We start from the raw sequence: 14,353 nt of genomic DNA on the forward strand, positions 1-14,353 counted from the left end.
TTAAAAGATCTTGAAACACATGTTTTGGAAAAAACCTCTCTTTTATTAGGCCCCTAGCAGACATTATTTTCATTGTGTGATGGGTAACGAGAAATTTTATTTTGCACTGGAAGCATTACATGAAATGCGTGGCTTGATTTTCAAAAGGCATGGTCACTGTCTGGAGGCATAAAAGTGGAATGTGAACTTGCATTGCTGGCGCTTGCCAGCTAGAAGAGCTGCAGACCCACTTTCCAGGAGTGGTGAAGGTGGTGCAGTTGCCCACCACCGCCCATTGGCTGCACAGTGCATGTACAGTGAGCTGTCTGAGCTCACCAGCTTGTCAGCAGAGCCCTGGAATCCAGGGGGTGAATGAGAATGATGCTACCCCCATCCCAGGCACAGAACCGTGGTCACCTGAGGTCACCTGTGCAAGTCAGGGAGGGGGGGTGTGCAGCCCCCCACAGCACGACCTGTCTTTTTCAAAAGGAAAACCTTTGAAAAATTATTAAGGAACAATTTGTAGGAGTCCTGCAGATAAAATAATGCTGAAGGGCAACCAGCATGGATTCATAGCAGGTAGATCCTGCTTGACCAGTCTTGTTTCTTTTTACAACCAGGTCACAAATTCAGGAGTCGAGATAGATGTCATTTACTTGGATTTTAAAAAGGCCTTCGATAGAGTGTCTCATCCCATTCTTATAAATAAACTAAGTGGATGTGATGTAGATGATTACAGTCAAGTGGGTGGAGAATTGACTTATGGGATGCACCTAGAGAGTGGTGGCAGATGGGTCAGTATCGACCTGGAAAGATGTGGGAAGTGGGGTCCCCCAAGTTTCAGTCCTTGGGTCAGTGCCATTCAGTATCTTCATCAGTGACTTGGATGAGGGTGTGGAGAGCACTCTCTCCAAATTTGTGGATGACATCAAATTATAGGGCAAAGTAAGCACATGGGTGCACAGGGAACAGATTCAGGCAATTTGGACAGGCTGGAAAAGTGGGCAGAACAGAATAGGATGCAGTTTAACAATGGTTAGTGCAAAGTGCTGCACCTGGGGAGAAAGAAACACCAACACACATCAAGATTGAGAGATGACCTTCTAAGTAGCACGGTGGCAGAAAGGGATCTTAGAGTCATAGTAGACTCCAAGATGAACATGAGTCATCAATGTGACGGAGTGCTCAATAAAGCTAACCGTACTCTATCATGTATTAGCAGGTGCATCACGAACAGGTCTAAGAAGGTGATACTTCCCCTCTATGCAGCATTCGTAATGCTGGAGCTGGAGTACTGCGTCCAGTTTTGGGCACCGCGCTTCAAGGATATGGATAACCTTGAGAGGGTTCAGAGCAGGGCTACTTGTATGGTTAGGGGTCTGCAGGTAAGGCCCTACAAGGAAAGATTGAGGGACCTAGATCTCTTCAGCCTCAAGAGAAGGCTGAGAGGTGATCTTAAGGCCATCTACAAATGCATGTGGGGGGTGGGGTGCAGCAAGGAATAGGAGATACTCTGTTTACCAGGGCACCCCTTGGGGTAACTAGAAACAATGGCCGCAAACTGACAGAGAGCAGATTTAGGTTGGATGTCAGGGAGAACTTCTTTACGGTAAGGGTTACCACAATCTGGAATGGGCTTCCAAGGGAGGTGGTGCTCTCCCCTACCCTGAAGGTCTTTAAGAGGAGACTGGATAAGCACCTAGCTGGGGTCATCTGACCCCAGCACTCTTTCTAGTCTAGGGCAGGGGGGCAGACTTGATGATCTACTGAGGTCCCTTCCGACCCTAAGAATCTATGAAATCTAGTATCCCCATCCACTCGGTTCTGCCAGTCAGCATACCCTGGGATGCTAAAGGACCTGGTCATGTCCTATCACTGTGTAGATAACATTATCATCTGTTCAAATTAAAGCAGGATACAAACAAGCCACATGTTCAACATTTAAAGAGTAACACCTTTGAGGATGGTTTATCGTTTTTGTGCCGGGTTTGCTGTTTTTATCATGTGATAAACTGCTTGAAAATTTAGCATGTAACATTTTATTGTGAAATTAACATGTTCATTACATAATAAAATAATAAATGTAATGCCTGCCACAAGCTTAGGTTATGAGGAGTAAATGTACTAGTCAGCTGCAAGAAATTCTAGGTTCTGTAATAATCCTATGATTATAATTCCCTTGGACAGATATTTGTTTTAAAAAAACGAAGGTATGGCATGCACTTCAGTCACATGCAGACTATCATAATGGACAACTTCAATAGATATATTTATCTTATTATTTACAGAAAAACTCTTACTGTGATGGTGACTAGGGGAAAAGGTGGTACCAAAATTTTAAAATGAGCAGCAGCCACTGCTAAATGACAGAGAGCCATTTCAAAGAACATAAGGACTCAAAGGGGCTTCCCAGACCATTGAGTCCAGTGCCCAAAATAATTAAGCTACCCTGTCTAAAGTATAACTGCAGGGTAACCAGTAAATTAAGATTGGCCTTAAAGTTTTCATTAAGAGCCAGTAACACAAAGCTGCAAGGCTCCAGAAGTTCTAGATATAGGAATCAAATTGTGACTTCTGTGATTCAGATGCCTCTCTTATCCACAAACTGGGACTCTGTTTTATTGAGGCATGCACTGTCAGGCTGTTGCCAGGGACAACATACTTTCCCATCACACCCAGGCAGTTCAGCTGGTTGGCATCAAGTATCAGCTAGAGATCAGTCTGTTCCCTACCCACCAGCACACAGGAGAAGTGGTTCAGTGGAGCTTGGTCTTCTTATCTCAAGATCCAGGAAAATCTTACACCAATGAAGAAAATACAACCTGAGCATTAGCCAAATCACGCCATTAAAGTGTTCATAGAGTACCAGCAACCAGTTTGTTCTAGACAGCATATTTTACCTTATACTTATTACAGAGAGTGACTACATCTAGTTGATACCTTTTACTTGTCCAGGTTCTCCATCATCCTGTTGTAGTCTCTCCCACTGTGAGCTGCCAGACAGACAACATAAAAGTACTTTTCAGACCCCAAATCACATTTTTAGTGAAAACTATGCATTTACTGAGTCTCAATTATTAAAATTAATTATTCTTTGAGAAAAATAAAGCAAATACTTGTAAGTTATGTGCTTCTGCATAATGTTGACTTCAGACTGGTCATCTTACATGTAATTTTCTCTATATAGAGAATTGCATCATCTAACTCCGACCAGCAAATAAGTATCCACACGCCTTTGCATCCCAAAAGCAATACAGATTTGAACATCTACAATATTGATGCTTTTAGTAGCTCAGTGATTGGATTTATCCTATACAGGTGACAAAATAGCAAGAACAGTGCTATAAATACATCACTAAATTAGGAAGCATATATAAAAAACAAAATGCTGCTCATGTCTGAATGAATAATTTTAGAGTGCATCAAGTTTAAATATTCTGCTAGTGGAAATGCAAATATCAATAAGCAAACTGTGGTTTCCCCTTTGTCTAGCTCTAAGATTATACTAAAACATCTCCCTTTTCAAAACTCTGCAACTTAACAAGCAATAATGACCAATATATGCAATGTATTGTTTCCACCTGTCGTTACATTTTGAATGAAAAAACCCTAGTAGCTTTAACAGAGTTGATTTTTAAGAACTTTATGAAAGTTCACTCAATTACAATGCAATATCTAATAGACTGTTTACCCAAAATCAGAAAAACAGGACTGGAAATCATCTCAGGAGGTCATTTAGTTGAACCTTCTGTTCAATGCAGTAACATGCCTATCTAAACTATCCTAAATCTTTGCACTTAAAAATCTCCAATGATAGAGATTCCATAACCTCATAATAGGGTTCATAACTTTTGATCCATAAAATATTATAACAGAGGTTTAATAACAGCTGAGATATTAGTCAGATAAAATTAATAGTTAATTAGCTACATTACAAGGCAGCAAAGTGTTTATTCAATGCGTTTTACTAGCAAAGAAGTACTCCTGGATCATCTTGTTTTACATAGTAAACTGAATAGTAAACCAGGTTCTGTTTTTATAATTAACTTGCAATGATAAAAAGGAAGATTCACAGTAATTACAATACTGTCACCTAAGAAAATATCATATTTGTTTGAATTTTCCTGACAATTAATTTACAGATATACAGAAAGAAAAGCCTAAAGCTAAAACCCACAAATTTCAAATCTTATAATAAATTAAAATGGTAAACTTGAAATAGTAGCTTACGTGTCTGAAGTAATTGCCATGTGGTTATTTGTTTGTATCAATATTATGGTATCAGTATAATTAGAATGGACAACTGCAAGTTTTAAGAAGTTAGAAAGATCCTGACTAGCACATCACAAAAATCAACAACTGGTATAAATAATTTCTGTAGCAAACAAAAAGTGCCCCATTTTCCAGGCTGCCTTCTTCATATGTAACAAAATCATTTCCCCTTTAAAAAGGAGAAAATATTCTTGCAAGACATTTAGCAAAGTTCTATATTCCATGCCTAGCTTTGGCTGCCGGAGTAACAGTTGCTGGTAGCAGCTATCCTTCAATTTGAGGATGGTCTCTACCACAGCTCACTGATGGGACTTGAGGTGACCCAAGAGTCCAAATCCTTGAGCCACAGCTCCATCTGCAGAAGTTGCAGGTCTTCCTGCAGGGGACAGTAGGCTGCAGGTTGGGATCGCTTTCCCTTTCCTTCCTTCACTTTCTCTTTCACTTCAAGGGCAAGACCCTTTACCTCGAAACGGACTGCTGCTTGGTTGAGCTTGTGGTACAACTGGAGTCAGTTGGCAGCCAGCTCCTCTCAGCTCTTGATGTCTGTATTTGTTTACTTGAGGTATGCCTTCAACGTGTCTGCAGAGTTTCCTATGGCTGCGGCAAAGCCTCTACCATGATCTTGGGCCTGGTTCCCCTTCCAGAAGTTGTAACCTCCACCCACTTTCCTCAGCTGACCCTCATCCAGTCAATTTGTCTTACTCAGAGCTGCAATGTCAATATTGTATCTCGCTAGTTCCCTAGAAACAATGGCAGGTCTTCTTTCTGGTAGTTTGTTGTCTTGGTTATTCACAAAGGGTGAACATTCTATGTTGTGAAAATCATTATCTTCTTATGATGTTTGTGAATGCAGAGAGTGATATCACTGGATGTGGTTATCCATCCAGGAGCAGATAAGAAAGCCTAGGTTTAGGGTACCTTTTCTAGCCCCTTCCCCATGTGGGGCAAGCAGAGGGTATCATGAATAGGACTGCTTAGTCACAGTAGCAACTGCCAAATTGCACCCATGTCAAGGCGCAAGACTATCTTTAGGCTGCCACTGCCATCATGCAGATTTGTTGCTGAAAACTGCTGCATTCACTAGTCCTACCTCCATCACCACTAGTCCATCACCACAGGGCTTTTGGAGGTTGATACAGGACAGCGTGTTAATTCCTGTCGCAGAAACTTGCATGTGAGTTTGTTTAATCTGAGGAAGCTGATCTGTGGAAACAGCGACCACAAGAATTTGATGAGTAGAGGTCTGGACCCAATGGCAAGGGAGAACCTTAGATGACAGAAGACCTCATCATACTGCACCCTTCTTCCATCTTTACGGCTCCTGAGATCATCTTCTATCTGATCCACCACTGAAGATTAGGGGTTGGGCTGTGGTTTATCTGGAACCTCCTGTCAGGGCTGTTCACCACAGGTGACCTTGCCAGGACTGTAAGACTCCAGGCGACATAACCCTGATAATTATTAGGGTTAATACCACGCAAGCCTCTCCGACACTACAAGGTCTCAGGCCATGGAGAGGCCAGAGTATTAGATGGACCAAATTAAGTATAAAAGAGAAGTCATTGCAGCTTTCTCAAGACAGAGAAATATTAAGAAGATGGGGAAAGGAATACTATCAGAGCATATACATTTTATACATTTGTCCAATATGATTCTTACACTGCTTTTGAATAAGGGTGGAATCACAGAAATCAGAGTTTAAGCAAATTAGGCACAGTCAATTTTACAAATGCAGAAATGGATTCTACTGTATGTTTTCTAGTATGCCGGCTAACTCATTTTAGTTACTAAAGTAAAAAGGGCTTCCATCCCTTCCGCTCAAAATCTCCATACAGGTAGTCTTTTGCCTGACATTTTATCCAAGTTCATTTACCAGTACTCCCATTTATACATTCTTATATCAGGTTAATCAATTCTTCCCTTTTCTTCATTATTTCCATCCTTAAAAATACCAGTAAACCATTACTATAGCCTGTTCCCAAATCCAAGTCCAAGTGGGGATTTTCACTTGAATGTGTAACAGATGAGAGAAAATTAATCATTCCACTTTGAACCTACCTACTGGCAAAGCCAGCTCTATGAGCAAGGCTATAGTTTCCTGCTCGCGAAGTACTATAGGCCACACAACCTTTGAATGGCTATCCTCCAACAAATCATAAGCCATGGGCAGATGTTTAATTTGTAATGCTTTGAAAAGAAAGGGGAAGGTGCTGCTCAGGAGCAGGCATCAGCTGTTAGCATGAAAAAGGGTTACAGTGGTTCTGCCACACTTGTATTGCCACACTTGTATTGCTGGAGGAGCATGCAGCTACAACAGTGACATCATAACAACTTATGCTAGTATCATTCAATGCCCATACTATTGCAACATCTGTCTATACCCAAAAAGTGTGGCAGTCTTCAGCTTGCATCTTTGTTGGTTACTTCTTGAATTTTTTTTCCTTGGCACCTGCTCTTGCAAGGATGAAGTCACTAGTATATCTCACAAACAAAACTTAATCAAAATCATTTTAATTATGAATAACTAAACTTTATAAAGCCATGACAAAAATCTTAATCCTGTGCATGAAAGAGGATTTTGCTCCATGGCCACAAAAAGTGAAGATAAAAAGGAAGCAGAGGAACAGTTACAGTGGATATGATTTATAAACCTTGTTGCAGTAAACTGGCATTAGAGACCTTATTCGCTTGTTCCTAAATAGCCTTAAACAATTTTGAGGTTTGAACACATTAATAACAAGAGCTGAGGTGCTCAACCTTTTTCTTCCACTGGTCAAATGGGCAGTGTCTAGTCTAACTGTGGGCCAGGTGGTGATTCCAGTCCAGCAGCGTCTGGCCACATGGAGGGGGGCAGGAGGCAGCCTGGCCTGAGTCCACCACCCACAAAGAGGGAAGGGGGCCTCAACTGGCCCCACAGGATGGGGGAGTGACTTGGCCCTGTAGGGGGAAGGGACTTTGATCCAGCCCCGTGGATGAAAAGGGGGTATGACCCAGGCCCATGACCCCCACACAAGGGAAAGGGGGTGTGTCATGGCCCCACAGGCAGGAAGAGTGGGAGTGGCCCTGTTCCAGGTCAGGGGAAAAAGGGACATGGCTCTGCCCCAACGGGAAAAAGGGGTGTAACTTGGCCCCAACTCAGTTCTGCAAGAGAAGGAGGCGTGGCCTGGCCCAAACCCAGCCCTGCAAGAGGAAGGGGGCGTGGCTTGGATCCCACCAGGTGTGCGAGGCTTGGGGATTTGACAGGGGGGAGGGTGGCTGGATTAATGCCTACTGATCCCATGCTGACAAATGTCTGGACCCATGGGGAGGCCCCTGGGCCTGAAGCGATGCCTCTGTAAGCAGCACTGGCCCACAGGCTGAAGGTTGAGCACCCCTGAAATAGAGAGATCCTACAAAAGCATTTTCAGTTATGCTTGTATATGTTATGATGGACTTGCAAGCTTAAGAGGAATACATATAAATATATTGAAAAGACATGTTCATTTTCTTTAAATTAAAATATATGAACAAAGAAGTCAATACAAATGATCAATCAAGTATCCAAAAATGAATATAGTGCATGATGGAAGAGTGCAAATCACAACTAACTTGCACAGTAAAAACCCCAAATCCTTGTGTGATCTTAGTTACATCAAGGAGGAACTGCTATCAGAATCTCGCCATGAAAGGCCCTCTCCTTTGCAATGTCCATTCAACAAAGTCTGAAACTAAGCTATTTTTGCTGAACTTTCTGGAATGATGAATGCTCATCTCTACATGAGCACTGGTGGAAGACTGCTCCCACATTTGCTACTGCTGCTTTGACTAGTTAATAATTTTACATGCCTCAGAGTAATTAATCTATTATTAGCTCAATAGTTTCCTTTATGGCACACAACAGTTGTAGTGTTTTATGGCTTAAAAAACCCCATATGTTAAAGTGAACGGAGATTTTGTCTAGCAGAAAGAAGCACTTCCCACGATACATATTTGACATTTTAAGCAAGCCTCTTCAGAGGCAGCTTGCTAAAAATAAAGATGGGACAATTACCTTGATACTTCCCGGAGATAAACAGTCTGCATTGCTTTCTTCAAATGAGATTCAATATTTTTCCAGAGTCTACGTGTATCACGTTCGTTTGCTGCACCAAGCAAAAAATCAACTCAATTAATGTGAACTCTAAGCAAGTGTTTAACCTACAGAACAGAGGAATTCAACCTTGAATGGCTAAACATTGTCAGAAGTACAAAATAATTGGTGCAACATCCCAACACTTAAATACTTATATTACCATGATGCAGCATCAGCCTCTATTGGCATAAACCCTAGATTACAATGCAAAGATGTTGCAACGTGGTTATTTTGTGATATTCTCTGGCTATTAACAGAATCTTTGTTCTCCCTCCCTCCTCCTAGCCTTGAGAGAGAAGGCTTATTTCTCCTTCCCCTTCATTACTGTTAGAGAGAGTGAAAAGAAGGGGAGTAAAACTGTATAAAGAGAGCTGGTTTTACAGGGGAAGGGCATGCTTGGCAGCAGTTCCTATTCATCTTCACAAAACACTGATGAAAAGCTAGTCTGTCTGCTTTTGCTTCCAAATGTCACTTGGTGTGCATAAGACACCAAAATGATGCTGCTGTGACTAGGAGAATGAATGGAAATTGGTTCAAAAGTATATGCTCCCCAAAAGCCATAAGCTGAGCTCCACTGCTTTATCACTGACCACTAACATTAAAGCGAAATACTTACCTTCTCCCTTGACCACTGGTTCACAGTACTTAGAAAAATTTAGTGCAGCCTACAGGAAGGGGAAAAAACAGGAAAAATGATGAAGTATTTAAAAGGATCTATTAGGAATACTCAGTTTGTCATTGCAACTAACATAACTCTAAGTGTTGAAAAATGAATACAAATATGCTTCAGCTAACTAAGGTGTTTTGATTCTTTGGAGGTATCGCTGGGCTTATCGCTGGGCTTGCAGCTTCTCCAGGGACAGTCCCTGTTCTCTCAGGAGAAACCACAAGTGTTCAGAAGTTCATAATTTTTCTCCCAGAGTAAAAGTGGCCACTCAGGGGAAAAAATAACTCAGGAACAACCCAAGTGAAGTGGCTACCTGGAAAATATCTCTTGGAAGACAGAACTTTTGTGTAGGCAGCAGACACAGAACCCACCTCCACAGTCCCAGTGTGCTTTGCTTCTTTCCCCCCTCCCACAGGGGGAGGGAGAGCATGCCTCAGTCTTAGCCAAGCAGGGAGCAGAACACCTCCCCTCCCCCCACCCCCAAGTGCTTCAGGGTGGAAAAGCCCAGCATTGAAGCACTTAGGGGGCATGTTCACCTCACTTGTTCCCTGTCTTAATCACACAGCAGGACTCGGGTGCAGGGAAGCATACAAGCATAATACTCCCTGCCCAGCCTTAGCTGGGCTCCAACACAGCAAAGGGGAGGAGAAAGCCCGGAGGACTCTTCTGTGTATGGCACAGCCCCCACCCCCACCTTCCCTGACTCCGCAGACCCCTGCCTATGTTCACTTAAAAAACAAAAACACCCCCGCAAAGCTCTCTGGGCTGTATGCTTAGGGAGCCCTGCAGCACCGCGCTAGCACTGCAGGCTCCGTTTTCTTCTCAGGAAAACAAACCTGTGAAAGGTGTCCTAGATGATGCAAATGTGTGTATGCAGCCACTGACATTGCACTGAGAAACATGACATGGCTTCCTTGAACACAGAAACAAACCAAAGTAATAGGGGTGCACCAATAGAGATTTTGGGGGCTGATATTGATAGCCGATATTTAAGAAGGCATACTAGCTGATACCAATCCGATTTCCAATACAGCTGCCTCCAGCTGGTAAGTCTGGTGAGGTGGAAGGGGAAGGGGGAGGGAAGAGGTGTGTGGGAGGGCAGATCAATGTCCCCTGCAGTGAGGGAGGGGGTAGGGGCAGAGGCAGGCGCTGCCTGGGGGGGGAAGCAGCTCCCGCCACTGCTTGGATCCCAGGAGGGCACGGGGAGGCCGTGTACCCCCCAGATCGGGGGGGGGGGGGGGGGCCGGCGGGGCTCCTAGGGGCGGCGGGGGCTGGGCATGGAGCAGGCCCCACCAGTGCTGGGAGGATGCTGCATCCACGCCAAATTTCATTGCTACCGCTCCACTCCCAGCGCTGCCACCGCCAGCTGCCCAGCACAGCCCCGGCTCTTCCCAGTCCACGGGTACAGGCAGGGCATTGAGTGCACTATTTGGGGTGGATGCAGAATTGTCCCAGCACCGCCAGCGCTCGCTCTGAGCCCACCCCTACCAAGAAGAGCCCCATGCAGCCCCAGCTGCAGCCCGCCCCGCCCTACCCTACGCAGATCCAGGGGGCACCTCCCCACCCCTGTGCCCTCCCGGGGTACAAGCAGCAGAGGGAGCCGCCACCTGCAACGAGACGCGACTCCAGCCTTCCTTCCCCTGCCTTGCCTGGGCAGCATCTGCCTCTGCCCCCAACTCCTTCCTCACCACTGGAGTCATTGATCTCTCCCGCCCATACCCCTTTCCTCTCCCCGCCCCTTCCACCACACCAGACTTACCAGCCGGAGGCAGCTCGCCATGCTGCCGGCTGTGATCCTCGCATGGGCATTTATCGGCCAAATTATTGGCCCCATCGAGCTGATATCCAGTACAGCCAGTTTTCTTTATATTGGTACTGGTCCGATATCAGACCGATGTATCAGTGCACCTCTAAAAGTAATCTAGCGTAACATCCAGATACACAGGCACTGAGATGACATTCATAAGAACTAGGAAGGAGTCACAATCTAGTCACTATGCTGTAGTGAAAATTTTTTTCTTTTATCAATACAACAACCACATCTGTTTGACCAAAAAATAGATTATTTCTTCCATATTTTTTAGTTAACACTTGCCATTTCTGAAGCAGTTTAATATGATCAATAATGGCTCATACAGATTTACACACACAAGCAGACAATAATAAAAATCACAATTTTCAGAAATCCACTTTCGTACTTCTTTTGCCCAAGATTTTTTTTGGCTGTTCTTTAAGTAGGCACGCATACCCATGTATCTAATATATATGCAGTTTTCTCAATCTGGATAAATCTCAGAAGCTTGGGTATTATTAATACTTAGATACTAGAATTCATGCCTTTCACCAATGTGCTGTAACTTTAGAAAACTCTGTGCCACTATGAAGAAATTATTAGGGGTGCACTGATAGAGATTTTTTGGCCCAATGCTGATGGATGATTTTTAAGGAGCCATATCGGCCGATACTGATCCGATTCCAAGATGCAGCCAGGCAGCTTGGAGACCAGCAGTGGGCTGGTAAGTCTGGTGTGGGAGAAGGGGTGGGGAGAGGGAAGGGGCATGTGGGGAGGGCAGATCAAGGTCCCCATGGTGAGGGAGGCAGTGGGGCTGAGGCAGGCGCTGCTCAGCTGGGGTGGGGCAGGGCGTGGGATGGAGCCATGAGCAGCGTGTCCAGGGGGCAGCTCCCACCCTGAACACACCCTGGGAGGGCATTTTGGCTGGGGATCGACATTACACATAAACCTGTTTAAGTGATCAGAAACTGGTTTAAATCTGTAACAGAACATAAGTTCAGTGGCACACAAAAATCAGTTTCAAAATGGCCAAAACCAGTTTGAGATAAACCTGGCTGAATGTAGTATCAGACTTAACTGACTGAGCTCAAACCAGTTTATGCAACTTCTGTCCCAGACCCCTTCCTGGTTTAACTTAAATCAGTCCCCCAGCATGCTCTGCTGCCCTGGGTGGGGCTGTGCTGTGCTCCAGCAGAGCAGGACTGGCTCTGCCCTTCTGCTCCCTGCTGGAGCAGGGACGGGCAGGGGCGGGGCCCTGGCTAAATGCTGGCCCCGGAAGGGAGCAGGGAAGAGGTTTATTCCCCGCTCCCTCTCCTGTTCCACCAGCACGGACCTGTCAGGCATTTCTCTTCTGGCAGCTCCAGCAGTGGGGGCATGGCCAGTCCTGGCAGTAGCCTGGACTGAACTGCTTTAATTCCCTCCTCCCTGTCCCACCAGCACAGACCCAAGCCAGGGTCTCCTGGCACTCCCCACTCGCTGCCACAGCAGCAGGGGCAAGGGCACAGCCAGACAGCAGCTGGCATGGCCCCTCAAGGCAGAGGGGGCAAGGAGGGGGGTTATTCCCCACTCTGTCCCTGGGGAACTGCAGCCAGGATCTGCCAGCTACAACCACCACCACGATTGCTCCATGCGGGGCAAGTGGCGGCATAAGGACCCTCTTGCCCCCTCCACCATGCACCGGAGGGAGGGGGGAATAACCCCACTCCCTGCCCCCTCACCTACAGGGCCATGCTGGCCGGCCTTTGTTCACACCCCTGCACCTGGAGCAGTGAGGTGGGAGCAGCTCCTGTCATGGTGTCCCACAGCACAAGCCTCTTCCCAGCAGGAGAAGTGCACTGCAGGGCAGGGAGAGCTGCCATGGACTGCATAGGGAGAGTGGCAGGGGTGCTAAGGAGGCTTGTGGGGCTATGGCCACCCCTCCGAGCCCTAGTGCCACTGGTTGCCCCGTGCAATCTGCAACTGCTCTGACCCCCCTCTCCTGCTCCCACCCAAAGCATGGTCCCCGTGCTGAGAAGAGTCTCGCGCTCTCCGGACACCATGACAGGGGGCACTGCCCCCATCAAGGGCCCTGCCCTCTCGCTGCTCCAGCAACAGGGGCAGGGGCACAGCCAGAGGCTGGCCAGCAGGGCCCCTTAGGCGAAGGGGCAGGGAAGAGGGTTATTCCCCCCTCCCTCTGGCATAGGAGATAGGAGGGGCTTATCCCACTGTTCACCCCACACAGGGAGCTATCAGCAGTCGGGGCTAGCAGATCCTCCTACAGTTCCCTGGGGACAGAAGGGGTCAAGGAAGGAATAAAGCCCCTTCCTGCCCCCTCTGCCTCAGGGGGCCATGCCAGCTGGTGTTTGGCTGCACTCCCACTCCCACCACTGCAGCAGTGAGGGGGGAGTGCCAGGCAGACCCTGGCTTGGGTCTGTGCCAGTGGGACAGGGAGGGGGGAATTAAACCCCCTCCCTGACCAGTACATTCTAGGCTACTGCCAAGGCTGGCCACCCCCCCACCAGCAGAGCCTCCCTCCAGCTGAAGGCTGCTCTAGCGCCCCCTGGCTTCTGGCCTGAGACACTGCAGATGTGTGCCTGCATTTCCAGAGTTAACAATGAATGTCTACTGACTTGCAAATTGGTTCAATCTAGACAGGTTAGACTAACTTGCAAAAATTGAATCAATTCAGACTCTGGCTTTTTGAATGCCTGTCCCTAGCCTTCATGACAGCCACCTACCTTTCCTCTGGTCTCCATCTTTCTGCAGTATAGAGAGATAGGGGCTAACTCAGACACAAACACTCCTTCACCCAATCCTGAAATCTGTCTACAGTCTATCTAGGCATAGGATTTAAGTAAAATAATAAAAAAATCCCAGGTAGATTCTTAAGGGATAAAAGTCTAAATCCTTAAGTGTGTTTAACTAAAAGGCAGAGAATTCCAAGTGAGCTCTTTAAAATAATATATGGATGCATGTATGGGCTTCCTCCAAAGTGAGGGAGCAAAGAAAACCTGCCATGCAGACTGCCGAACATAAAAAGATCAAGAGAAACAAGCAGAGGGGTAAGCAAGACAGCTCCATTCCTATAATTTGCACATTAGTATCTTTTTAGCCAGTTTCATTTTTTGCAATATTAGACATTTCATTTTGAATTGTGGTCATTTTTTGGCAGACTAATGAAATGGCTATCTGCAAACATCTGTAGTGTTTACAAGTGTACTATTCACTGTTAGTGTACACTACTGCTCATAAAACAAGGCAAGAGAGTGTACATTAAAAATAATCTGCTTAAACATGATATGACTCATTACAAATAAAGTGTTGCTTAGACATGAATCCAATTCTTAATGTCAACCTGGATTATTTTTCTTTGTAATAATAAGGGTTAAATATTAGAAAAAATATAGTTTTTGAAAAAACTCCAGCTGCAGGCTGAAGCCGAGGCTGCACTGAGTTATTCTTGGTGGGGGATGGGTTCGGGGCGGGCAGCAGCAGCACTGGGAAAGGAGTTACAGGGGGGGTTGCAGCTACCCCAAATTTTGCCATAGCCCCC

General features: G+C 45.7%; 1 protein-coding gene across 3 annotated transcripts in view; it reads right to left on the reverse strand.

Annotated features, from left to right (window-relative positions):
* Window positions 1-14,353, reverse strand: part of ORC5 (origin recognition complex subunit 5) — a 150,228-nt gene that overhangs the window by 102,034 nt on the left and 33,841 nt on the right. For all 3 annotated transcript variants that reach the window (XM_006032955.3, XM_025214712.1, XM_025214713.1), the window contains exons 8-10: window positions 8,979-9,027; window positions 8,282-8,372; window positions 2,920-2,972 (exon numbers count right to left, since the gene is read on the reverse strand). In XM_006032955.3, coding sequence (XP_006033017.1) covers window positions 2,920-2,972; window positions 8,282-8,372; window positions 8,979-9,027 — 193 coding nt within the window. The remainder of the gene's footprint in view (window positions 1-2,919; window positions 2,973-8,281; window positions 8,373-8,978; window positions 9,028-14,353) is intronic.

Source organism: Alligator sinensis, unplaced genomic scaffold (genome assembly GCF_000455745.1).
Source record: "Alligator sinensis unplaced genomic scaffold, ASM45574v1 scaffold915_1, whole genome shotgun sequence".
In the NCBI taxonomy this organism is placed as follows: Eukaryota; Metazoa; Chordata; order Crocodylia; family Alligatoridae; genus Alligator; species Alligator sinensis.